General features: G+C 57.4%; 1 protein-coding gene across 3 annotated transcripts in view; it reads left to right on the forward strand.

Moving 5' to 3' along the window:
* FBXO31 (F-box protein 31) overlaps positions 1–26,599 on the forward strand; it is a 39,666-nt gene that overhangs the window by 985 nt on the left and 12,082 nt on the right. The window contains exons 2-6 of one of the 3 annotated variants that reach the window (XM_044255596.1): positions 10,810–10,881; positions 14,062–14,148; positions 19,895–19,971; positions 25,637–25,804; positions 26,425–26,499. In XM_044255596.1, coding sequence (XP_044111531.1) covers positions 10,810–10,881; positions 14,062–14,148; positions 19,895–19,971; positions 25,637–25,804; positions 26,425–26,499 — 479 coding nt within the window. The remainder of the gene's footprint in view (positions 1–10,809; positions 10,882–14,061; positions 14,149–19,894; positions 19,972–25,636; positions 25,805–26,424; positions 26,500–26,599) is intronic. The other 2 variants (XM_044255597.1, XM_044255599.1) reach the window with 2 other exon arrangements.

The following is a 26,599-nucleotide window of genomic DNA, read 5'->3' on the forward strand; positions in this document are numbered from 1 at the left end:
CGCGGAGAGCTTGGGGGCTCCGCGGCGTCCCTCTGCCCCGGAGCGGCGCCCGCGGACGTCCGAGCGCGCAGCGTCTCCGTCGCCGGCGGCTGTGCGGGCTCTGTGCGGTCCCGCGGGGACGGCGGGGACCGGCTCCTCCGTGCGCTTCCTCCGAGAGCCCGGCCCGCTGCGGTGGGAGCCCGCTGCCCGGCGGTCGGAACGTGCGTCTGCGGGCGGTGCACGAGCGGCCTGTCCGCCCGGATTCCCCAGCGAGGGGGCGGCCGTCCTGTCGCTGCGGCCGGGCTCAGTGCTCAGTGCTCAGTGCGCTCAGGCGCCGGGTTGGCTCTGCAGGCGCCTGTGCTGGGAGATGCTGGACACGCTTCGCCTTCCTCCCAGGGGTTTTTGGGACGTGCTGCTTCTGTAGGCCCGCTTGGGTGAAAGAACACAAGAAGCGCTCGCTCCCTTGTTTGGAGACTTCCCGGCCGTTTTATTGCATCTCTTGTGATTCCTTATTTGTGTGTTGTTAATGCGTCTTTTTTAGGGTCTTTTTGTGTTAGAAATTTGTAAGACGGGCTGCCTGGGTGGCTCAGGTCATGATATCAGGGTCCTGGGATCAAGTCCCGCGTGGGGCTTGCTGGCCGGGGAACCTGCTTCCTCCTCTCTCTCTGCCTGCCTCTCTGCCTACTTGTGATCTTTGTCAAATAAATAAATAAAATCTTAAAAACAATTTGTAAGGCCTCTCTGAAGGTGAGCAGTATTAACCTTTTGTCACTACGTGGCACGTGCATTTCTTTGGACATTTCTCTGTGAATGCTACCTTTCCCTTTGCTTTGTTGTCCGCTGTCCTCTGCTTTCTGTACACTTCTAAGACCCAGACCCATCGCAGACGGTTGTTGTGCTTTAAGAAGTTCCTCAGTGGGTCAGCCAGACCTGGGTGCTGGTTTCTGGTGGGTTCGTCTCAGGGGAGCTGGAACACAACTAGCTCAACTGTAGGACCAGAGACTCACAGAGACATTTGTGTAATCAAGGCTTGAAGGTGTGGTAGGGGTTAAAACTCACTGGCAGGGGCGCCTGGGTGGCTCAGTGGGTTAAGGCTCAGGTCATGATCCCGGGGTCCTGGGATCGAGCCCCCACATCGGGCTCTCTGCTTAGCAAGGAGCCTGCATCCCTCCTCTCTCTGTACCTGCCTCTCTGCCTGCTTGTGATCTCTATCAAATAAATAAATAAATAAAATTTCAAAAAAAACCCCCCCACAACAAAACTCCCTGGGGTTAGAGTTCAGGCTGAATTCTCAGTGGCTAATGGGAGCGTAGGAAGTCCTGATGAAGATGTGGAAGGAAGCGGGGGACAGATTCGGGACTGCAGTCCTTACCTGCTGGGGCACTTCAGTCCCATTTTCCTGGGGTGGGAGACAGTGTGACGTTAGAAGCAAGGGCTCCTGTCCACCAGGGTGGCCAGGCATGCTAGGAATATTTCCATTTTCAGAAATTAAAAAGGGAAGAAAGACAAAAATGATAAAACAGTCATATTTGTAGTCACCCGCAATAAATGATCATTCTTTCATTATATTTGTCTTTGATTCCTTTACCTTTTTAAATTTTTAACGCTTTTTGCTTTTTTATGTTTCTAAAGACTTTATTTAAATGAGAGAGAGCACTTGTGAGAGTGAGCTCAAGCAGAAGTGGGGGTAGAGGGAGGAGCAGACTGCCTTGAGCCGGGACCCTGAGCTCATGACCCGAGCCAAGGTCAGACGCTTCGCTGACTGAGCCCTCCAGGCGCCCCCCTCTACCTTCGCATCAGCTCGGCCTTTCTGAGAAGCAGCCGCTCTCTGTGGGTTTAATTTAGTTGTGTGTGCATATGCCTGTGTACGTCCCCAAATACAACATTTTGTCATGTGTGAATTTTAGAAATAAATCATGCTGTAAGTCTTGTGCATCTGCTTTTTTCCTTTGTGAACTTGTGTTTTTAAGTTCTTCCCATGTGAATGCATCTAAGTCTGGTTCGGTCTTTTTTAAATGCGATGTGGTGGTTCGTCATTGGAAGGGACCACCCTTTTTCCTGCCCTTATTTTGATTTATGTGTTTGTTGTACTCCGTGAACAGTGCACAGTGTCCCTGTCTGTTGGGTGGGGGTCGCGGACATGTGGAAGCACGGCGGCCGGAGGGGAGGCGTGAGCCCTGCAGTTTGACTAGGTACGGCCGAGGTACTGGGAAGCTTACCCTCCTGACATGAGAGCGTGACCAGATGAGTCACGGAAGGTGACACACACGCGTTTGGCACGCACGGTCTCATCACCAACAGCTGTCATTTCTGGTCCAGCTGCCCAGAGTGACCCTATTAATCCAGTAACTGCCCAAATCTCTCTACTCTGAATGACCCATCTTTAATGATTTCAGTTTGGATGTGTTCAATGACTAGAGAGGGGGCACATTTAAAAAATATTACTGGCAGTTTGGATTTTTCTTATTTGCTTATCCTTACTTTTGTTCACTTTCTACCCTATGTTTTTGTTTGTTTGTTTTTCTTACTAATTTGTTGGTTTTTTTCCCACCTGGATACATTTCTGTTTAATATTTCAGGACATATCCTTAAAAGTCTGTAGTGATATGCTGGTTAACCTCATTTCAGATGACTTTCGTGAAAGTTACAGTTTTTTTTTAGATTTTATTTATTTATTTGACAGACAGAGATCACAGGTAGGCAGAGAGGCAGGCAGAGAGAGGAGGAAGCAGGCTCCCCGCTGAGCAGAGAGCCCGATGTGGGGCTCGATTCCAGGACCCTGGGATCATGACCTGAGCTGAAGGCAGCGGTTTAACCCACTGAGCCACACAGGCGCCCCAGAAAGTTACAGTGTTAATCAAAATTAGTGTTTTGGGCTTAAGTAATGATTTTCGCCAGAAAGTTAGGAAGCTGGTCGCTAGGTCTTTGACTTCACTAGTTTGTTCTGGTAGCCCCAGTTTCCAGCTTATCTGTGTCAAAAATTGGATGGCCGGCTGTCCCCTCTGGTATTCACAGATGTCTCATAGGGTTAGCCTCATTATTGTACGAGAACCGTCGAAGTATGGGATGGGTCTGGTCTTAGTTCTCTTAGCTCCCCTACTTCATCTTTCCTGATCTAGACATTTGGTTAAGGTGAGTTGATAGGGCCAAAGCCCCAGGTCCATTTAGGTAAAAACCAAAGTCCTCCCAGCCTTGGTGGGCAGGAGGCCGGATCTCAGGCTGGTTGAGGGGTGAGTTGGCTCCTCACGGTCCTGGAGTGGAGCCTCTGGGTCTGGTCTAGCCCTAATGGGTATGATGGTGGCTCCATTTTTTAGTTTCTTGGGAGAATGAGTGAGACTAATTAGTGAATTTGCATGTTTTCATGCTTGGTTTCTGTCTTGTGATAATTGGATTTCCCAGGACTGAAAACAAGCCACAAAATTGGGAAGTGGGAAAGAGAATAACACACACCCGTGTTTTACTACTTCGAAGAATTTGGGGCCATGATTGACTTCCAGGGTGCAGACGATGCGTGTGTGTTTAAGGGCCTGTCTTAAAAGGACAGGATGAGTTTGGAGGGTGGGGGGTAGAGCTCGGAACTTAAAACCAGGTATAGCTGTGTTTATGATGTTTGGTGAGAAGCTCACAATTTCCAGTGCCCTAGCAATGAATCAGTTATTTTTGTAGGACTTTAGCCTGTCCTGTGTGTTGCATACCGGAGTTGTTGGGTTAAATATTTTCTAGTGGCGTTTCTCTAGGGCGGTGAGAGGTGGCTGCTGAGCAGCCAGGTCTGCCTAGTCTGAGGTCCTGGTTTCGGGGCAAGCTTCGGGGCAAGCGCCGGGAGGACTAGGTGATACTTAATCTCCTTACAGGAACCAACCCAAACTCAGCCCAGCCCCCAGGGCAGGCCCTGGCCCGGGTGAGGGTAAACACTTTTTTGATGCATCACTCCTTTGGCTGTGGGCCGCCTGCAGTTACTGGCGTGTGGGGCTATAAATAAGTCATCATTTCTCAGACTTCTGAGGGTAGAAGCCAAGTGCGTTATTTTATTTTGCCTTTGACCCTGACAAGGCTTTTTTCTGTTGATACCTCACATTTACTTGGTGAATTTTGAAGTCTACATTCAGACCGTAGTTCTAAATCAGAATATTCAAACAGTAACAAAAGAAAATTAGAAACAAAGGAAATGCTCATATGTGTATATTCTCCTTCCATACTCAGCTTTAAATATTCAGATGCAAGGATTTTATATTATTCAGCTCAGTTCCTGTCGATGTCTGGTTTTGAATTTATAATATATAATACTACATATTATATAGTATTATACATTATATATTATAATACATAATATATAATATATAACTTGGCCATTTCTGCTCTTGATGGTAAGTTTTTTTTTTATACAGAACATTTGTATATAATATCTTGATTTGTTGTAAAGTGGGATTAAATTCCATCATAATTAGGAATAATTCTTTTCAAAAAAAAAAGAATAATCTTTTTCTAATAATGTATGGTTTTTATGACAGAAATGGGGAATTAAAAACCAGTATTTAATTCTGTTTTTGCAAACAAAAGAAAATGTTTCTATTCTATATGATACGCTGATTCAAAAAAATAAAAAATGTGGCTTTTGTTAAATACGACTGAAATTGGAGGGTTGTTTTGGGAAGAGGTACTGGGCAAGTTGTGCATTTTAAGTTTGGCTTTAGGGATTTCTATGATTCCTCTAAAGCGGATCCTTGCTCAGCCCACTGGTTTTGGCGGTGGGGAGGGCGGGTTGGCAGGTGGATAAACAGACTGTCCAGGCAGTGGGACACGGGTCTTAACCATGGGAAAGGGAAACCAGCCCGCCTGTTGCAGGATCTCAGAATTTGAGGGGGAAATCTTTGTCTTTTTCTTCTGCTTTGCCCTTTGGAAGGACTACAGTTCTCTGTACTTAGGCATTTGAATCTGTTCCTCTGTTTCTAGAGAAACCTCTTCCTTTCCCTTAGCAAAGCAGGAAAGGGTGAAGGGCAGTGGTGCCTCACAGGGAGCATTTTTCAGACTTCCTTTATTTCAGCCCTAAAAAAGTAAGCTAGAAAGTGAACCTGGTATGCAGAGAGCATCAAGTAAAGATTTCCCCCGGCCATATTTAATCGGACACTGGTGCTTTGCCAAGAAGAATGGATTGGTTGTTAGAGGTCCAGGCACGGCCATTGTCACTGTTTTCTTGTGCTTATAAGAGGATTACGTAATGCACCGAGGCTCTGGGTTTGTCTTTCTGGCTGGAAAGGGCATGTGAAGACAAGGGTGTCTTTGGGACTTTGCAGAGAACAAGTGTCCTCTCGAGAATGAAGGCCCTTTCCGGAGATGGGCAGGGTTTGGAACCGGTGAGTCAGCAGCCTTTGCCAGCGATACCCTCGGTGTCCACCCGGTGGCGATGGAGAGGCTGCTACACCCCACCCGGCCAGGCGGGTGGAGTTTTAGTGGAGGAGCAGGGAAGTGTCGGAAACAGCAGACCACGTCCAGGGGGAGATGGTGGCAGAGTCAGGCTCACAGGCTTCTCTCGTGGTCTCACACATGGGCAGTGGGACAGTGGGTGTGCAGCCAGGAAGGGTGGGTGTCTCAGGGTGACAGGGGCCTTAGTAGGCATGGGTCTCCCCTGGCCAGCAGGTGCTTGTCACGAGAGCGGGACTGCGGCCAGAGCCGTCTCGCTGCAGGCGTGCGGCTTCTCCCAGTGTCCGTTGGCACAGGGACTGTTTATCTTTACGTGGCCTGGACTCGTTGAGAACGAGTCCTGCTGATCTTGTAGGCGGTTTCAGCCGTCCTGGGGAACGGTTTGTTCTGCCTCCCAAGTGTTCCCAGTGTTTATCTGGAGACACCTGTGGGCCGTGTCCAGATTTTGAGTTTTACAGTCTTGCCTCCTAAGAAGGGGTGGCTGCAGAGTGTTTTTCCAGATCTCCTACGTTATTTAAAAAAAAAAAATTTCATCCAGTTATGGTAGTAGCTACGTAGAGCGGTTGAGCTCTGTGGGTGGAGGGGCGTCCTTGGGTGCTGGCACCGACCGCTGTGCTGGAAGCCGGGGCCTGGTGGCCAGACCCCTCTGTCCCGCCTGGTGGAGGCCCCTCTCCCAGCAGCCCCCATCCCTGCCTTTGACTTCTTTCTCATCCTCGGAAGTAAAAATGTGAACCATATTTTACTAAGGAGTATAATTATCCCCTAGTTGAGTGCAAACAGAGTTTTACTTGAGCACAGCAGGTGGGAGGGAGGCACACCCCGCAGCCCTCCTCCCTGGCCCGTCCTGCTTGCCCGGCACCACGTCTGGCTCACCGTCTCCGTTCCTCCGGCCTCACACATACCCAGTGGGGCAGCGGCCTCTTTGGACCCCCGTGCCCCCACATTTCCTGGTATATCGCTGCCTGCGTGGCAACCTCTGTCCATACCTGAGACCCTTCTTGTGGACTCCTGTCTGTGCCACCCAGCTCCCCGCAGTGCTGGGGGAGAACCTCCCTTTCCGGATGGATCTTGTCTGCCCACAGACTCGCAGCAGGTTGTGTCTTAGTGCCGCGCCCGTCCGGCGTGGCGGGGAGCCCCCCTCAGTGGCGGTGACCAGGTGACTGGGACTAGGTCCCCGCTGTGGCGGGCTCCCGGGACGACTCAGGGCCCCGAGGAACAGCGCCCTCTCTGTCAGTCACATTCTGCTCTGCGCGTGTGCACATCCCAGCCCCGCGGCGGCTGCCTCTCCACCTTCTCCGGGTAGGCCTGGTTCACCCGCAGTGGGGAGTGAGGGGGAGCGAGCCCACTCCCACCCGCAGACTCTGAGCAGACTCGGCATGTTCAGGAATGCGCCGTGGGGCCGGGGAGTTGCTGGTCTGGCCCTGCGGCCCTGAGCTCGTGGGAGAGGGAAGAGAGGAGGGCACTTGGCAGCCCCAGGCCTGAGGTCACACGGCCGTGAGGTCACACGAGGCGGCCGTATGTGTTGATCTTACTCTGCCCAAGTACTCAGCTGTTCCTCCCTCCTGGCAAAACGTTGTTCAGATATCTCTTAGGAAATTTTCCGATTGGAATATTTGAAGTGACAGTTTAATTTTTTGTTATGGTAGCACATACATAAGCAACAGCGGCTGTTTGGACCGTTGGTAAGCGCAGGGCCCTGATGGTCCGCCGTTCGGTAGGTTCACCTGGATCCCCACCCGCCCCCCTCGCTCGCTGGTCCTGCACACCTCGGCTCCGTCCCCTCACACACCTGCTCCCCTGCCCCCTCCCACACGCGCTGTCCCGGCTGTCTCTGGTGCCCCATACCCTTGTTTTTCCCTGAGCACGATGTCCCCACGGTTCATGCCTACTGCAGCGGATGACGGAGTTGACTGCCCTTTTTAGGCTGCGTAACAGTCCACCGGGTGGATGGACCACGGGGTTTGGTTTGCTTAGCTGCCCGTGGACACTCAGGTTGCTTCCATCTCTTGGATGTTGTGAGGTCCTGCTGCGAGTCGGGCTGTAGCCGTATCTGAGCCCCCGCTCTCAGTTCTTGGGGGCTGTGCCCAGAAGCAGAATGGTAGCTGGATCCTGTTCTGCACAGCACGGCCGTTTCATTTTGTAAATCCCCCAAGTCTGGCTGACCCATGCTTCTCCCTTCCCAGCTTTTTGTTGTGTTTTGTTTTTGCTTCTTCGGAGTGAATATTTCCAGAAAAGAATTGCTTAAGCTCCTTTATATAATAGATTAGCAAGGACTATTTTTTTTTAAATAAGTTTTTATTTACGTAATCTCTGCGCCCAGGACCCTGAGCTGAGGAGGCCCGCTCCACTGAGTGAGCTGGCCAGACACCCTGTCAGGGGAACTTTTTGAACCGACAGCCTGGAACACCAAATCCAGCGTTGGCTTGAGAAGCGCCTGTAGGCGGCGTGGTGGCGTGCCCGCTGGCGGTCAGCGGGGACAGGACCTGTGTCAAAGGGCAAAGTTCACACTTGTTGTTTTTCTGGAAGGAGACACGGTGCTGGTGAGTACCCGGGCCTTCCCGCTATTTTAAGGACCCGCTCCCTTGATGACTTATGGGAACGTGGCTAGAACAATCAGAGGATGTGGTGTTTTCTGAGTCCCTCTTTAAAAACAAAAAAGGTTTTCCCGTCAGGTGGAAAATAGCAGACAATTCTTGTAGGAACCGTTGGGTCAGAGTGACGTTTGTGGATTTAGTCTAACTTTGCGGGAACGTTAAGAAGAACCCACCGAGGACCGCTCTGTTAGCACCGCACCCTACTTTTGCTTTCCTTCTGGTTGTTGGAGGTATTTGTGGTTCCCTTATCTGCAGCTTTAGTTCCTGTGCCGCATGAGCAATACCATTTCTTGACACATGTGCAGAAATTTACTTACTTATTTATTTATTTGAGAGAGAGAGCAGGAGCAGGGGGAGGGGGAGAAGCAGGCTCCTCCCTGAATAGGGAGTCCCATGCCGGGCTCCATGCTGGGACCCTGGGATCATGACCTGAGCCAAAGGCAAACATTTCACCAGGCGCCCCGTGCGCAGGAGTTTATGATGAGGCGGCAGTCCTGGGTACAGCCCTCACAGCCGTTCCGAAGCGTCGTTCCTGTCAGGTTGGAGTGTGAGTTGGAGTCTGGTTCAGAACTCGTAAGCCAGGTCACGAGTCTTTACCGCCTGGGCCCAGAGACGTGCCCAAGCACCAAGAGCAGTGCCTCACAGGGGCCTGGCCGTGGGCCTCAGGTGCCGTCAGCCACGGGAGCACACCCAGGTGCGTTTCAGGGCTCTGACCCGTATCTGACCGTTTGCACCGAGAGTCACGGTGTCTTGCCCCCAGCACTACACACATGACAGAAGACCCCTGCCCCCTGCAGCCACCCCCTTCATCCCCGAGGCAGTAAGAGACCCGTGGGTGTCTGTTCCGGGCAGCGCCAGCGGCCCCTGGAGCCGAGAAAGGGCGCTGTCCGTTCAGAACCCCCGGGAAGCGAACCCGGCGAACCCGGCGGGCGCCGATCTTGCTACGCAGTTACAGGTTTGAAGTGCTTCCTTTGCACAGGAGAAAGCGAGTGGCTAGCCCAAGTGGTGGCCCCGCCCAGGTTTTCCGGGGGAGCCTCCTGGTCGCCACGGGCAGTAGCGGCAGGCGGTGCAGAGAGCTGACGGAGAGCGGCGCGCTTCTCAGTGAGAGTGGGGTAGACCGGCTCTTCCGGTGTGCTCTGCTGACCAGGGCGAGAATGGCCCGTTCGGCCGGTCTACGGGGGGAGCAGGACTTGGGACAAGCTGTGGTCTCTCATTGCTGGGGACCCCCTTGGACGGGGGTGTTGCTGTGCCCCTGCCCCAGGCGCACGGACGGCGTATTCCTCTGCGCGTGCTCTCAGGTTCCTACACTTGCATTGCCCTGTGGGAGAGAGTCCACGTTCTTGGCAGCAGGATGAAACGCATCCTTTTTATCTTTTTGCCTGATCGTGAGCAAGGCCGTGATTTACATATTAGGAGTCTTCAACTTCACGTCTCCCTGCCTCATGACGAGGTACGGAAAAGCGCGGCTCCCTGGGAGGCCTGTGGGGAGAGACTTTGCCGAGTAGCTCCCTCGCCCCAAATACCTTTTCCCCTCTGTGCCTCTGGAGCTTTGCCTCTAGTACTGCTGGACTCCGTCAGCGTGTAGATGCACTCGGGCTGATACCATCCATGTAGGCACCATCCGGAGTGACTTCATGAGGGGACAGCCCTTGGCCACTACTAGCCACGCTGCATGAACCCATGGTTCAGACGGACCACTGAGCTTCCCGCCTTGCCCAGCCTTGGCAGCCCTTCCTGGGATGGGAGGTGGCTGTGCGCAAGGCCCCGGCTGGACCCCGGCGCCCCGGATGAGCACCGAGTCCTGGTGGGGAGTGTGTGAGGGCTTGGGCAGTGGGGGCGCTGAGCATGCTTCCTGCCCCCGCTCTGCTCACCCGTGAGCGGCGTCCCATCGGGGCTTTGCTCTGGGTCCCGCACCACGACCTCTGCAGCTTTGTGCTGCAGAGTCCCGGGCCTCTCTGTGCGTGTGTTCTCCTCGCTGGCATGGACGAGGCGGTGGCAGTGCTCAGGCCTGCCAGCCAGGTTGGATACAGTGGTGCCTGGTCTGAGCAGAGGCTGGTGGTACCAGGCGGGCTGGTCGCTGTCAGCGCTTGGCCCCCTGGCAGTTCTGGATTCGTGGTGATGAGCTCCGTGTGGTGCTTTCCTTGCAAACCCTCACTGGGACCCGACCCAGAGGATCCGAGGTCTCAGCTGGGAAGCTGAGGTGGGTGACTTGGGGAAGTGGGGTGGGGTAGGGACAGGGAGGAGGAAGCAGGAAGGCGCCGTCAGCTAGGCGAGGCCGGGGAGGCAGGGAGGGCATCCAGGGTCTCCGGCGTGGGTTTAGGTCGGGGGCTGGTGCCGAAGGGATGTGGTGCAGCCTCCTCCTTCAGGCCTTCATCCGGCCTCTCGCCCCGGGCTCCCCTCACAGGCCCGCGGCTTTGTGTAATAGAGCCGGTGGCAAGGGGAGCCTCAGTGCAGGTTCGGGGGCCGTCGTGGGACCCTGACACCAAGGACAGTCTCTTTGCCACGGCAGCGTGCTGTTCACAGAACCCCGAGTCTGTGCCATACGCTTCATGAGCTGGGGGTTGTGTGATTTGGGGTTTGTGCATTTAGGCTTCTGGAGGTTCTTGGGATAGTGTGCATTGTTGCTTTGTCCAGTGTGGTCTAAACACAGGATGAGGGCCTCGCTGGTGAGTGTGGGTGCAGCGGCGAGGGACAGACTCCGTCTTGGAAGACGGGACCAAGGCTTCGGCGTGCACCTTCCCTCCCCCTTAGCCTGTCTGTCTCTCTGTGGTCTCGTGACTTCTGGCCTGTGATCTCCAGCACATGTTTCTTGTTGCAGAGTATGGCGTTTGCGAGAACCTGCGGAAGCTGGACATCACGGGCGTGTCTTGTAGAGACGTCTATGCCAAGCGTAAGTGAACCTGTTGCTCGCCACAGCCCCTTCGCTCCAGAGACAGACGTAGAGTGAGCACCCACGACAGGAGTGCGGAGAACGTGACCCACAGCCCACAGTTCCCTCTCGGACGACGGCGCTGGGAGCGGCAGCCCTCCTACGAGGGGCTCTTTCCTCCATCTCCGGGGATGTCTCGTCCTTATTTTCAGCCCGTCACATACAGTGGTGTCTTCTGTTAGGTGTGGAGAGGCGTTGGGGGTGAGAAACTGGCTGCACTGGGGCCAGACAAGCCTGGGGAGCTCCAGAGGTTCCTTTTCCTGGATCCTGGGCCTGCAGCCCAAGGGGCACGTGGACAGCAGCTTCACTGGGAAGTGTGGCCACTTCTGTAGGCTTCCTCGGCCGCCTGCCTGCAGGCCCACGTCAGGCTCCGCCTTCTGGGGCTCCATCTACCAGGCACCTCCCAGCCCCACGTTGAACACTCCGGTCCCCATTTCCTGGTCTCTGCTCGCTGGCTTTTCTGGAGTCACCAGGGACACGCCCCGAGTGCTCTGACTCCCCCCAGCCCCACATGTCTTTCCTCAGTGCCCCTTAGCGTGAGGCTCTGAAGATCTGTTCACACAGACACTGCCTAGGAGCTGTGGCCCGGCACCAACCTGCAGGGAGCAGCTGGTGGGTTCACCCCTGGGCGGCGGTCTCATGTGGTCTTAGCTCCCCGGGGCTGGGCTCAAACGGTAGAGTAAGAGATGATGGGGACCATCTTTGGCTAAAGTTGACTCTTCACTGCTCCTAAAAGGACCTTAAGGGGACGCCTGGGGGGCTCAGTCAGTCAAGCGTCTGCCTTCGGCTCAGGTCATGATCTTGGGGTCCTGGGATGGAGCCTGGCATTGGGCTCCCTGCTCAGTGGGGAGCCTGCTTCTCTCTCCGTTCATGCTTGCTCTCTCTAAATAAAATTTGAAGAAATAAAAAGGACCTTCAAGTTTCATTTTAAAAGAGTCTTGATAGATTTGGGTTTTCATATCTTTGGAAATGTATCCATTGAAAGCAGAGCAGGTTCTGCCCCTTCCCAGATGCCTCACCGGGAGCAGCGGCCGCGGTCTGACTCAGGACTGGGACGGAAGTGGGTCTCTGAGAGCCGCCACAGTGCTGGCAGCCCCCCCCCCAGGGTCTGCGGCGCGCCAGCCACTGCCTCTCACCGTGTCCCTGTTCTTAGCGGATCTGTCACTCAGGCTCTCCCTGAGATGGCCCCCCTTCATGTGGCTGTGGGGGAGCGCGGGGTTTCCACGTAGGGCTGGCTCTGTGGGGGACGCGGGCCGTGCTCCCTCCTTGGATGTGGCCGGTTTTGCCCCGTCCGAGGCTTCCCTCCGCACCGTGATCCATGGCAACTTGAGGCGTGCGGTGGTTGGTGTTCTGAGGGGACTCGCCCACATTGGGGAGCACTCCTGTCAGCGGGCTGGAGGTTCTTCATGGACCTTCCTCAGGGGAGCTGGTGCGCTCACGACTTGCAGAGCTCGTGGGGGCTGTGCTGTGATGTCTGACCCACCACCTGCCTCTGGGAGCCCTCTGCCTGGCCACGCCCAGTACCCCGCTTTTCCCTGCCTTCCTGAGGCCTGGGCTTCGTCCTTGCCCCAGCTGTCCCGCCCAGCTCGAAGTTGCCTCCTGGGCCCTGTCCTTGGGCTTGGTCCCAGCGCAAGGCTGACAGCTCGGGACCTGCCAGCTCCTCCTTCCCTGTGCCCGCTCAGACTGGCTTCCTTCTCTTGCCTCTGTTCCACATTCCACCAACTCAGGAAGACACGTCTCTGGGGACACGGGTCTAGGGGGCCCTAGTGGTCATGTGTCCTGATACCCTGAGCCCTTCCTGTCTTTTCATCTCCGCAGCCAAGCCGGTGTTGCTCTGCATCCCGCAAAGCCTAGAGTCCAGTTCTGCGCCCGCTTCCTGCCCTCCATGCCATGGGCGCCCACATGGCCTTGGCTCCAGCCTTGGTACCTCTGCGGCTGCCCAGAACTCAGCTCTTAAATCCGGCCAGAGAATGGAGTCGCAGGGACTTGAAGTGGCTGTCAGCCTTGGTGTTGGAGCAGGACCTGGTTCCGCCCACAACAGTCTCTGTGTGCGCACATGAAACTGTTGTCCTGGCTTTCCTGGATGGTCAGCTGGCTTCAGGGTTTTATGGCTGGACTGCCTGAGTTCGTTAGGTTCGGGATATCGGATTGGGTTGGATGTTGGACGATATCACCTGAAAGGCAGTTCAAGGCAGAGTTCTCTGCAGGAGCTTAGGAGTTACCATTCCAAACAGCACCTGGACGAAGGTGGGTGCGGACACCTGCCCGGTGTGGGGGCAGATGTGGGAATAAGGCCCCCATGGAGCTCAGCTCGGTTATGCTGTCTTGTGGAGCACAGGTGGGCAGTAGCCGTGAGCAGCAGATGGTACGGCCGGGCGTAAGCTGGGAGTGGGCGAGGGACGGGGCCCGGGCGAGGGGAGCCAGCTCGCCTGCACATCTGGATGGCTGGGGACTCGGACAGGCGCAGGATGGCATCTGGAGATTTGTTTTCATTGCTGAATCTTGACCCCTTAAAAATGGTTTCAAGATCCAGGGAATGATGACCCTTTTCAGTGTCTGGAAGTGTTGAATCTGCTCTGGTCAGAGCCAGCTTCAGTTTTTATGCTCATGATGCGAGAACTGTGTTTCTGTGAGTTTGCTCTGAACGCCTTATCGAGGAGAAAATTGCTTAGCCTCTGGAACAGGTGGTGGAAGAAAGTCAAGGTTGGTTCCTGGCATAGACGGGTTCAGGGGGGAGGGGCCTGAGCTAGGAAACATCACCCTTAGAAATAAAACAAACGCAGAGAAGTCAAGGGGAAAGCCAGGTGTGCACCAGGCGAGGGAGAGATCGGAGTCAGATACAGGGGTTCCCCCCAAACATCCCCTGGCCACAGCCTTGGCTTCCTACCTCCGTGTGCTCCCTTGATCTGTGGCGGCAGAGAGAGGAGGGTCCTGGGCTTGCCCACCTTCGTGAGTTTCTGGTGTGGCTCCACTGGTTAAAGGAAGATAGGTCACCCCTGGCAAACACTTGCACCCTGAGGTTCTGGGGGCTGAGTGTGCAATGGGAGATGTTCTTCGTCAGTGAGGGAGGGTGTCGAGTCACGGAAACAGACCGTCCTGGAAGCAGACCATCTTTACCCTTTCCCTGCTGTGTCTGTTCAGGTATAAACCCTCGCGTGAAGTCGGGACGTTTCATGAAAATTCTTCCCGATTACGAGCACATGGAGTACAGAGATGTTTACACCTGCCGTACGTACCTGCTGCTGGCTTTGGCTTTGCGGGCGAGCACGGCCGAGAAGCTGCATGGAGAGGGACCTCTAACTCCGGGCACGAGGACTGCTTGGGTGTTAAAAGCGAGCTGCCCTCCTTGGCTTCTGCTGTTTTCTTACCTTTGCTGTTTTCTGTGGCTTGGCCACAGCTGAGGCCATGCCTGAGCCGTGGCCCTGGGTCGGCTGCACACGTGGGCCGGGATTCCGCGGCCGCTCTGGGGTTCTTGGGCAGTACCAGCAAGACCGCTCCGTTGGTGCACATTTTAGTATTTATTGTTTATGGGGCTGAGAGGACAGGGTAGAAGCCTTGAAACACTTGTGCTCCAAAATGAAGTGTATGCGGTGGCTTCTGGATTTCGTTAGTCACATCGTGACAGCATATGTGAATTAAAAAAAAACACTGGGCAGAAGTGAGCAGAAGCACTTGATTATTTAGAACCTGCTTCCCCTCTCCATGGGTGTTACTCGAGTCTGGAACTTTCCCTGAGCCGTAACGCACACGTGTCCACGCTCTTAGGTTGAGCTGAGGCGGAGAGTGGGTATCTCTTGTCACGAAGACCTCGCACATGCCTGCTTGTGCTAAAAGGGGTTGTTACGTTCCTGGAAGCACACGGCCCATTCCCTCGTTCCCCCCACCCCTCTGAACCCTCCACGTGTGTCGCCTGCCTGGAGCAGACCCGCTTCTCAGTCTCATAGACACACAATTTCTGTCAAAACCTGTGGCAGCAGAGGAAACCGAGTTGCGCACGAGATCTCTCCTAACCCCCGTCTGATGGTGGACACACAGCCGAGGCGTGTTTGCTGGTCCTGTGGAGACCATCCCGGTGCAAGGGCCCTGGTTAGCCTGCTTCGGGGGGCGCAAGGATGGGGCGCAGCTCCTGACCACGGCCACCTCGCTCGGGTCATCAGGCCCAGAGCTGAACGGGGTGGAGGCGGGTGACCAGGGGCCTCATGGGGAGCGTGTCCAAGCGGCGTGAGGAGCTGGCTGGGCAGTCGGGGGCCGGGCGGCTCGGGGCTGGGGCGGGGAGGCACGAGTCGGGACCTTGCTGAGCGCTCTGGGAGGTCGCCTCCGGCAGGTTCCGTCCTCCGTTGACCCACGCTCCCCGTGAGCACCAGGGAGCACGGGTGCCTCATTCAGCCCAGCCTTCCAGAACTGTCCGCACTGCCTGGCGTGTGAGGACCTCGGGGCCTGGCTCCGTTGTTTCCCATGCCCACTTGCCCTGTTCGTGGAGCTCTTGAGAACCCATGTGCCCTGGTCCCCTGGTCCCCGGGTCTCTGCTGACCAGAGAGGCTCGGCAGCCTCAAGCGGACGACGGTGTCCGGGGAGAGGCAGGCCGGCCCGTCCAAAGCGAACCTCTGAGGAGCTGTGTGGCCCCATATGGGAGCTTCGGCGGCTCCCTTCAGCGTACTCGGTCAGGCCGCAGGCCGTTGCTGGCAGTCTGGCTCGTCCGTGTCTTGGAGGGCACCGCAGCATCTCGCGGGGAACGCGTCGTGCTCACGGCGTAGCCAACGTGGGTCGTCGTGCGTGACCTGCGAGCGGCTGTCTGTGACCGCGGGGCTCTGGGTGTCGAGGTCCCGCCGAGAGCTCTGGCGGTGCCACAGGTAGCTCCGGGGGTTCGGTGGGACATCGCGCACCCCGCGGCGGAGAGATGGAGAGGCCACGTTTAATGCTTGGGCGCCGGTGACAGGGTGTTCGGCTGCACAGGGAGAGTCTGACCGGAAGGCTCCTCCAGAGTCCAGCGGGCTGGGGGTGGGGGGGCCGGGAACGCACCAGGGGTGTGAGGAAGGGGCAGACCCCTGGGAAATCTGGAAACAGGACGGTGCCTGTGGAGGGGGCAGGGGCCCCGGCAGGAAGTGCAGCAGGGGACGGAGCCCACCTGCCCATCACCTGGCCGAATCCTGGAGCCCGTGGGGTTGTCTTCCTGCTCCCGCTCTGGATGTCGATTCTGGGCCTGCAGTTTGACGCGGTTCCTGTATTCGTTCCGCGGGCCGTTCCGCGGGCTGTTCCTCCGACGGTGTCACGTCGGCTGCAGATGGCAAAGGATTTACTTCTTTGTTTCCAGTCTGGATGCCTGTTACTGCTTTTTCTGACCCGTTGCTCAGGCCAGGACCTCCAGCATTGTGTAGGCTACAAGGGGGGAGAGGGGGCACCCCTGCCTTGTTCCGGCCTCAGACGGCAAGCTCTCGGCTTTCCCCGCTGCGTGTGACGTTCGCTGGGGGTTTCTCACCTGTGGCCTTGTCCTGTGGAGGCACAGCCCTTCTCGACCCTTTTGTGGAGCGTTTCTGTCCGAAGTAGATACTGGATTTTTTCAGGTGCTCTCCCTGCGTATGTCGAGGACGTACGATTTTTGTTCTTGATTTTGTTAAGGTGCTGTCAACTGCTTGGATTTCTGGATGTTGAACCATTTTTTAATCCCAGGATAAGCCGCAGCTGAAGACGGTCAGTGACCCTTGTAATGGACTGTTGAGTGGGATCTGCTTGGGTTTGGTTGAGGATTTTTGTATCCACGTTTATCAGGAGATTGGCCTGTAGGTCTTTGTCCTTGTGGCCTCCTAGTTTCAGTACCAGGGTCGTTCTGGCCTGACGAGCTTGGACATCTCCTGCTCTGATTTTGTTTGTCTCTAGGATGATTTTGTGGACCATAGTGACGTGCGGGAACACCTGTCCCCCAAAGCCCGGCTCCCCAGCCTCAGACGTGGTGGTTCAGGCACGAGTGAGGGCCCTACCGGCCGGGGCCCGGCTGTCTGCGCGCAGGCCACGGGGGAAGAGAGCCAGCTCCCCGCCCACGCCACGCGGAGGACAGCGGGACATTTGGGTTTGGTGTTGTGTCCTGTGCCAGGAGTTTCCCGCTTGCCTACTCCAGTGGCCTTCCTGCTGGTAGATGAGAGCTCACTGGCACTGACCAGGACGGACTGTCTTCCCGCCAGTGCTTGAGCGGGGAGGTCCCTTAGCCAGCTCAGATGGTTCCCCCATTTTGGGGAGCGGAGGGCAGTGTCCTAGAGCTGGGAAGGTTTTTCTGAGTATGGCCACACTGACCTCGGGGACTGGTGGTTGGAACAGCCTGCCAGTTGCCTTGTTTGGAAGAAACACGAATTATTCTGCAAGGCCTGCGTGGAGTGGAGCAGCGGCGTTTCTGCTGTTGTCCTGGGTAACGGGATTTTCCTGTGTTCAGGCTGTCTCCGCCCACAAACTGAAGTTCCCTAGCGTCCTAAAGCCCATGACAGTAAAGTACCTGAAGGGCCTAGCACAGTCGCCGCTACATCTCGGGTCTCCTGCCCAGTCTCTGTAATTGGACCCCTGGTCAGCGGCTGTTTGGAGACGTTGCAGGGAGGGCTCTGTGAGCTGGGGGTCTTCCTCTGGGTCTGGGGAGTGCCTTGCGCCATGACATCTCAGCCAGCCCTCCCCCCACCCCCCGCAGCCTCATGCAGGGCCAGGCAGAGGGTCCAGGGGGAGCGTGAGGGAGTGTGCATGGACACATGCTCTCTGCTCGTCTCGTTTTAATCCTGCGGGGAACGCGTCAGGGGTTGGCTTTCCCAGCGGGGCCTCGGGCATTAGATGGTAACTCAGTGCAGCCCCCTGCCGGTGTGGACACCCAGTTGTGTGACTCAGGTGGACACTGTCCGTCTGGGGGTGCCCTGGGCTCTTGCTGGACCCTGTTCTAGGTAGTGGTTGTTTGTAAAGTGTCTGCCCTAAAACACAGACCTTACCTGCATGAGGAAGCGGCTTGTCCGCCGAGGGGTCAGCTCAGAGGTCCTGCTTGTGGCCCTGGGGGCGATGCTGGGCTCCCGCTCTCCCCTGGACCGTCTCGAGGGTGGTCCCAGGCTGAGTGAGTCGGGGTCATTGCATCTGCGGGAGCCACGGGGGTGCACGGTGATTTTTCTAACATGTGTAGAGCTCATATGTCCAGAGAGGGCTGCCACGCCAAGCAGACACGTGGGGGCAGCGTGTTTACTGCAACAAGCTGTAGCTTCTAAAGCAAAACAGGGAACTCTTAGAATCGCCAAGAGTCTCGCATGTTCTTGGAGCTGTCCAGGGGCTCTGAGATCATAGACTGGTTTGGAAAAGAGCCAGACCCTTGCTGGCAGTCAGACTGAGGGCCGGGGGGAGGGGAGACGGGAGGGGATGCTCACGCTGGATGGGCCCATGTATTGTGCTCACCAGTATTTCATCGTGAAAGATTTAAAAATCTACAAGAAAGAAACGTGGGCGGGATCACAAGCACCCACTTAGCCTTAGCAGACCCTACAAGCCTCAGAGCACGTCCCGTCCCTCAGCTGTCCGTCTGCCGTCTCTCCATCTTTCCAGCTTATTTGTTTGATACATTTTAAAGTAAGTGCCAGATACTATCACGTTTTACCCCGAAACCCTTGAGCGTACATGTCACCGTGGAGTTCGTCATCTGCTGAGCCCCCGCGTGTTTATTAAACACAGAACTAATAGGGTATGACCGTAAGGTGATCAGACTGGGTTTCCTGTGCCGCTTGTAAACCGACTCAGAAGATGGCGCGCAGGACGGACGGCAGGTGTCTGGGAGAAGTACATGCTCGTGTAGGAACTTGTGTTCCTAGGCTGACACCTCGGGTCTCGGTGGTGGCCGTCCCCCTGCCCGCGTACTTCAGAGGCCTGGGCTGCTTCTGGCCTCCCTTGCCTAGTCCTTCTACCCCAGACCAAGGTGGAGGAGACCTGATAGCCGCCATCCTGTCTCCGTCTCTGTGTCCCACTTGGCCCTGCCAGCCGGGGCCCCCTTCCCTCGGAACGGAGTGATTGTGTACCTTCAGCGCTCCAGCCCGTCCCCGCTCCCCGTGTGCTCGCCAGGGTTCACCCGACAAACAGAACCAGTTTTCTTGGATGACTCTTTCATAAGGAATCGGGACCTGCAGTTAATACAGGCTGAGGAGTCCCAAGACCTGCTGTCATTAAGCTGAAGACCCAGAAGAGCCAGGGGTATAGTTGGGGTCTGAAGGCTGGCGGGCTCGACAGCTTGGAAGAACCCACGTTTCCGTTTCAGGTCCTAAGTTAGAAAAGACTGATGTCCCAGCTCACACAGACAGGCAGTCCCTGCTTGTGGAAAAGCCTTTTCTTTCCAGACTGTCAACTGATTGGATGAGGCCCACCACACAGGGAGGGTAATCAGCTTTCCTCGGTGCACTGATTTAAATGCTAATCTTACCTGGAAACACCCTCACAGGTACACCCCGATGTGTGACTGGATGTGTCGTCATGGGTCGTGGTGACACCTGTTGCCAGGACAGGGCTGTCGGGCTTGTGTGCCCAGCAGAGCGAGCCGTTCGCTCTAGTGATAATTTTTAGTCTGATTGCTATAGAGACACACTTCATGGGCAGATGCCAGGGTCCCAGCATTAGAAAAATCTCGTCCTGGCCATGCTGAGGAACGTGGTGGCCCAGTCTCTGACCCCCTCACTGATGGGAGGGTCACCATTTCAAAAGGGTGCTCACTCTGTGTCTTTCAAGGCAGCGCCATTGGTGCTGGTCACTTAGAGCCTGGGTTCAGAGTGGCCCAGTTGCCTGTTTTATTACGGTCTCGAGAGACATTTTCCTTCCTGAGATTCTTGAGAAACTTTTTGAACGATCTGCTGAAATCCACGTTTGTCCAAGGCTCTGTCCCCAGCCGTCACGAGTAGTTTGTCGGCGGTGCCCGCCGCGTCACTGTGGAGGGCAGACCGGCCGGCCCCAGCGTGAAGACCTGCTCTCTCTCTCCCTGTAGTGCTCCATCGGTACCGACACATCCTGGGATTGTGGCAGCCAGACATCGGGCCCTACGGAGGACTGCTGAACGTGGTGGTAAGTCCGAGAGCGAGAGCAGGCTGCCTGCCTTCGCAGGCCTTTCCCAGAGGAGCCGTCGCCTGCGGGATGGCAGCATGATCGTCGGGGGCCCGAGGCTGTTCTGTGATTGGTTCTCAGCCTTCTCTCTGCGTCCCTAGACTTTGTGGAGCTGCGAGGGTGTTTTCCCTCCTGTACCCTGGCCCCCGCCTCCTAGACTCCTGGGGCCCTTGTGCTCACGCCCGTGGGGCCCTCAGGGTTTGGGGTGTGCACTAGTTTGTTGTAAACGAGGAGCCCCAGGAGCCTTGGACACTTACCGTCAGGCCCTCCGGGCCACATGGAGTCATCACAGCGGCCTTGTCACTGAGCCCCGGGGCGCACCCCAGCTGTGACTCACCGACCGCCCCTTCTGTCCTTCCACTAACACGTGGGAGCACTTGTCCCGGGAGAAAGACACAGTTCGGTGGCTGGGGAGGCACGCCGGGCTGTCGGGTCAGAGTGAGTCACTCAGCAGCCACGGTGGCCTCACGACCAGGCTGGGCCTCAGAGCGACGTCAAAGCCTGGTTTGAAATCTTTCCTCACCCACTATAGTAGTACTGGGGTCAGGCCAGTGTCCTTGATGGGTTGGGGCATCAACGGTGGACAACTTTTGGGGGAAGCGAGGTTTCCACCATCTGAGGGCATCTCCCGCCTGTGCCTTACCGCTCACTGTCTTAGCTTCCAGCGGCCGCCGTACCAGTGACCACAAACTGCGTGGCGTAAAATGACAGAAATGTGTTCTCTCTTCTGGAAGCCCGACGTCCTCAGTCAGTGTGTCCGATGTTTTCATTGTGCCCAGTGTCCTCCGTGTGCCCAGTGTCCTCAGTCAGTATTCCTGATGTCCTCTGTCAGTGTGCCCAACGTTCTCATTGTGCCCAGCGTCCTCTGTGTGCCCGATGTCTTCAGTCCGTGTGCCCCACATCCCTGTCCGTGTGCCCGACGTCCTCATGCTCCGTCCGAAGGCTCCAGAAAAGGATCCTTCTGCCTCTTTCAGCTACAGGGCCTCGGTGGCCCTTCTGTGGCTGTACCCTGTGCCTCTGTCTCCATCCTCACGTGGCCTCTCCCCTTCCATATGTCTCAGATCTCTGTTCACCTCCCTCTCAGAGGGCTCCAAGTGATGGATGGCGTTCAGGGCCTGCCTAGGTGAGCCAGAAACCTCTGAAGATCCTCAACGTCATGTCTCTTATTTATTTATTTATTGGGCAGACAGAGATCACAAGTAGGCAGAGAGGCAGGCAGAGAGAGAGGAAAGAGGCTCCCCACGGAGCAGAGAGCCCGATGCAGGGCTTGATCCCAGGACCCTGAGATCATGACCCGAGCTGAAGGCAGAGGCTTCAACCCCCTGAGCCACCCAGGCACCCCCAACGTCAGGTCTCTTAATCCTTTCTTTGCGGTGTAAGGTGATGACATTCACAGGGATTCCAGGGATTAGGACAGGGACTTTCTTGGGAGCCGTTATTTAGTGATCAAGATTACAGGGAGGAAGTGGGGCCTTATTGGGGACAGATGTGGCCAACAGTACCCATCCTGAAGATCACATTCACTAGCCAGCAGTAGGACTGTTTTGGGCTCCTCCTGGTTTCACATGAAGCACAAGCCCCACTTCTCTCCATCGCCTGCGAAACACACACAGCCCGAGTCTAATCACGGGGACCTCTTCACACAGAGAGACCCCGAGGGTCTACCCTCTGCCTTCCGAGTATCAGGCTCACTGAAGGCCAGGAGGGCTGCTGAGCTAAGAGCCATGGTCCTGGTAACCATCCCCAGTGTAGGGGGAGAGGGGGCCGGGGCCCGCAGACCAGAGGGGGCAGCCTGCCCAGTGGGCGAGGAGGCTGCCTTGGAGGTGTCCTGCCAGCAGCCTGACTGATGTCCCATGAGGGTCCCCCCTACCCGCCTCTGCTGGGAGCACGGTGTTTCTGGTTTCAGCCGCCGTGTCTTCCTGACTCTGGCTGTCTGCTGCTTCCCCGGCCCCTGTGCGCCTGCCCCTCTCCCTGCGGTGGTCGACATCGTTAACGAGTTCTGAGCTGGATGACTCCTGTCCCTCAGGTGGGGTTGGTCTGGTCAGGCAGACAGGGTGTTCCGGAGGACCACTGGGCCTCTTAGCGATGTGCTGTAGCTCTGTGTCTAAGGTCCCAGTGCTGGGGTCCCCCTGCCCTGCCCTGGGAGTTCCCTGAGGACGCCTGGCCCAGCTTCGTGAAGCCGGGCAGTCTAGCGCACTGCGCAGCTGGCACTGGGCTCGGTGAGTGGTTGGAACCCGGGTCCCTCGGCAGCTCTTGGGCTCTGTCTCTGCACAGCTCCTTCCTTTCTGGGACTTTGACCCCCACACTCCAGCCCTGTGAGCCCCCCGAGCTCCGGTCTCTGGTTGCTCAGGTTGGAGCACTGCCCGGTTCTGCCTGACCTCTGAGCCTCTGGCAGGAATCCAGGGGGAAGCGGGGATCACCTCTTTCATTCTCTGGGATCACAGCCCTGTGTGGCCTGTTGTCTAGGGTCGCCTTGGGGTTCACGGCAGTCCCTGTTAGTCTAATGTGGTCAGGATGTAAGTCGGGCTTATTTTTTCTTGTTTGGTGACCTTTGTTTTCCTTATTGTGTCTTCCTGAATGTATCTGAGTTCTGTAAAGTCCGTGATCTCCGGTTCAGTTCACAGTTCCCTCTTACCCTCTGGGTTTTCAGGCGTGGCCGTGGGGCGGCTGGTGCGCTTGCACACGCGGCTGTGGACGCTGCTGCCCCCGGAGGGTGCCCGCCTCTGGCCTGGGGTCCCAGCCAGCAGCGCGCCTGGCCCCGACCAGGTGTGGTGAGGGCCAGTCTCATTCCTGGTGGCCCCTCCACAGCATGTCCCCAGGGGGCTGGGCGCCTGCCGCTCTCCAGGGCCTGCGTGTCCGCTCCCGGGGAAGGGATCCTGCCGCTCCGTCCTGGCGGGTTAGCGTCTTGGCAACGTTCTCTGCTTGGCTTCTACACCTCCCGCCCCTCACAGGTTGGGACCCAGAGCTGTGGACACTGTGGGGCCCTCTTCCTTGGGATCCTGCCCGAGAGCTCTGGCCTCTGTGGCGGCCTGGGGGTTCAGCACCCTGCAGTCGGGGACCTGGGGCAGAGGGCTGGGAGGCCCTGCCTCCTTGGGCTCGCCTCAAGCCTGTCCCTTGTTTTCAGGCTCTTGGTTCTCGTCGCGGGGCCACTGAGCGTGCCCCCTGGTGTCTTCGGGAGTGTTCAGGCTGCGGCATGGGTGGCCCTTACAGCCGGTGGCCGCAGGCGGGGCATCCCGTGTAAGGCCCTGGTTCTCGGCCGGAACAGGTCCTGCCGTCTCGTGTGTAGATTCTGTCCAGTTGCTTCTCAGCCGTGTTTTGAAAGGTAGATGCTCCTTGTTGGTGCTTTACGGGCACCTGGACCGTAGGCACGTTGCCGCGTCTCTCTGGTGCGGCCATCCTCACTCCACTGGCCTGCCGGGGGCTGTCTGCACAGAAGCCCTGGGACGCGGTGTCTGGGAGCCTGGCCCCATGTCGCTGCAGCGAAAGGCCCGCTGGGAGTGAAGCCTGGTGCCCCGTGGGGAGCGCTGGCGTTCTGGTCTTGCTCCCCTCTGGGCGCTCGCCCCTCTGCAGGCCGGAGGCCCTAGTCCGTGGGACCGGCCACGAGTGCGTCTCACAAGCGGCAGGTCGGGGCCTCGGTGTGGGCCTTTCCCAGCTTGCCTCGCGCGGGCGCCCGGGGACCCTGGGAGCTCGGACGCTCTGTCGTGTGCCCACCGGGTGGGGTTTGGGACGGGGATAAGTACTGCTTCGTGTTCCTCATGATGGCGGAGGCGTCCGTGACGAAACGCGCTTTCTGTCTGTGTCTGACGTCGCAGGGGAGAGCCGTGCGTTTAGAGCGTTCCTCGCAGGACGGGCCGGACCGCTCCGCGTGCGCCGCCGTCCGTGCTGTAGGCGGGGAGGGTGATCGTTGTCTTTCTCGCTCGCGGTGACTAATAAAGTGACAAGAGAACACTGCAGCTTCTGAAAGCAGGGGATGATCATGGAAAACGGAGTAACGCCAGGACAGGGCCAGGTCGCACTCGTCAGATCGGACAGATCGGACGGATCGCCGCGGAAGTGGGTGAGGCAGAGCCAGCCGCCAGACACCCAGGTCCCCGACCGTGGGGCTGGCCCTCCGGCCTCGGGGAACGTGCCGCGTGCTGTGCCTGGGGACCACTCCCCACTCTGACCCTACGTCCACCATGGCCACCCCGTCGGGTGCCTTGGAAGACTGACGGCAGAGTGGACGCTTCCTGTTGTCAGGCTCGGCAGAGCCCGTGGGACCTGCCTCCTCCCTTTGCCTCTGATTTCCAGGGTTTTTAGAGCGGATCCCAGGCCCGTGGCATTTCGTCTGTTCGTACTTCTGTGCGGGTCTTTAAGGGGCGTGGGTGTTTCCTTGCGTGTGGGCCTTGTCCCCGCCCCGCCCTGCAGATGTGGTGGGGACACTGTGACATGGCCTGAGGCCTGGTCTACATCGTCTTCCGGACGGCTGCAGAACGGCCTGCGCACGGCGGCTTGCTTGGAGCCGGGTCTGCGGTGCTGGCGTGCGGCGTCCGTGTGTGCCTCGCGGGGCTCTGCTGCCCGAGGCAGCCCCCTGACCCCGTGTTTGGCGGGTTTGGTGCTTCTTGGGCGCCTCCTGCTGTTGTCCAGCGCCAACCGGCCTGTCCCTCCGACTTCAGACCTGGGCCTGCTCTCCACGAGGTTTGCCTTTAGGTGTAGGTTGAACTGCTTTTTTTTTCACCTTATTTTTCAAACAAAACTTGCTTGTTTTTTTCTTTTGGAAATTTATTTTTTACTGAGGCGTGCTGACCCACGGCATTACATGAGTTTCAGCTGGGTGACATGGTCCGTTCGCTGCGCTCACAAGCGCCGCTGACTTACCCTGTGACCTGCTCATCGCGCCGCCGCCCGCCCCTCCCCTCCCCTCCCCTTCGCCCATCTTGCCCGCACCCCGCACCCAGGGACCGTGTCTTTGTTCTCTGTATCTGTCCATCTCTTTCTGCTGCTTTTGTCTGTCTTGTTTCTTAAACTCCCCGTGTGGCTGAAACCCGTTGGTCTTTGGCTGACGCAGTCCACTTAGCACACAACCCTCTAGGTCCATCTGTGTCATCGCAATGGCAAGATTTCGTCCTTTCTGACGGCCGAGCGGCGGGTCACGGTACATACACAGGTCTTTGTCGGTGGTGCTGGGGCTGCTCCCGCGTCTCGGCTGCTGTAGATCAGGGTGCAGGGTGTGTCCCTTTGTTTCCAGAGGGCAGGGGGGATGGTACGGTGTGTGGCGAGCCCCTCACCGCGGCTGGCATCTGTCCCCGCTGGGCAAGGATCCCTGCCGCCGGCGGGGTGAGCGCGTCCGCCCCTCATGCTGCGGTTCTCTCTGGGTGCGAGCACGTAGGTCCCGCTCTCCCAGAAGGTCTTGGTGTCGGCGCAGTGCTGTTGGCGACCGTTGCCGGTCTCCAGGCAGTAACCCCTTCTACTTACCGGGCGCTGGGTAGGTGGGCCGTGCTGGTTGTGCTGACCAGGTGGTCTCCTGGCCCCGAGAGTCTCTGTGGGGCTGCCGCGTGGAGGCCAGGGTGGGCCTGGGGGACCCGGTCCCGTCCCGGCCCCTCCTCCCGAGCCCTGCGTGGACCCGTGCCCGTTCTGCTCCCCGCAGGTGGACGGCTTGTTCATCATTGGCTGGATGTACCTGCCCCCCCACGATCCGCACGTGGACGACCCGATGCGATTCAAGCCTCTGTTCAGAGTCCACCTGATGGAGAGAAAGTCGGCCACAGTGGAGTGCATGTATGGCCACCGAGGGCCGCACAATGGCCACATCCAGGTGAGCGGGGCCCCCGAGGCCTGGCAGCCATGTGCAGGCGAGGGGCCGGGGCCCTTCTGTCCTTCCCGGTCCCAGGGACAGGCGGGGGGCGGTGCTGGCTGAGCGGCGGTGGTGTTCCCAGCTACAGACCCGTGTCCACACCGAGTGCTGAACGTGGGAGGAGGTGGGGCTCTGTCCACCTGGGGTGCGTTTCCCATGTGCGTGTGCTGTGATGCCCCCGCCCCCCCGGGATTGTGTGTTCAGTTGGAACCGATTGCTGTTTTTGTCGTGATTCCATCCCCTCTGGGCTCCTCTTTGCAAGTCCAAGCTCAGACTAAGACGCTCTGCCCTCTGGGACGGTCTGGCACACAGCTGCCCCGGGAAGCACGGGTGTTGCCTAACACATGACAAAAGCGCCAGGCCCCCTTTCCTGCCGTAGGGTGTTCTGGGAAGACGCACGTCACCTTCCCCTGGGAAGGATGTGCGTGCTCAGGGTGGCTCTGAGCTCCCTTCTTTGGATGGGCTGCTATTCGGTGGCCTCTTGGGCTCCGGCATGCATGTGGGGGGTGTGGGTGTGGGAGAGGCTGACCCTGCCGCCCGTGGCTGACTCGGTCCCCTCTCCTCTGTGGCGAATGCTCAAGATCGTGAAGAAGGATGAGTTCTCCACCAAGTGCAACCAGACGGACCACCACAGGATGTCTGGCGGGAGGCAGGAGGTGAGCCTGTACCCTTCTGTTCGCAGGGCACGGGCGTGAGGGCGAACGGTTTCACTTCGCCAGTGTGCGCCCAGCGGAGGGCCGTCTCCCCGGCTCAGCC

This window comes from Neovison vison, chromosome 7 (genome assembly GCF_020171115.1).
Source record: "Neovison vison isolate M4711 chromosome 7, ASM_NN_V1, whole genome shotgun sequence".
Lineage (NCBI taxonomy): Eukaryota > Metazoa > Chordata > Mammalia > Carnivora > Mustelidae > Neogale > Neogale vison.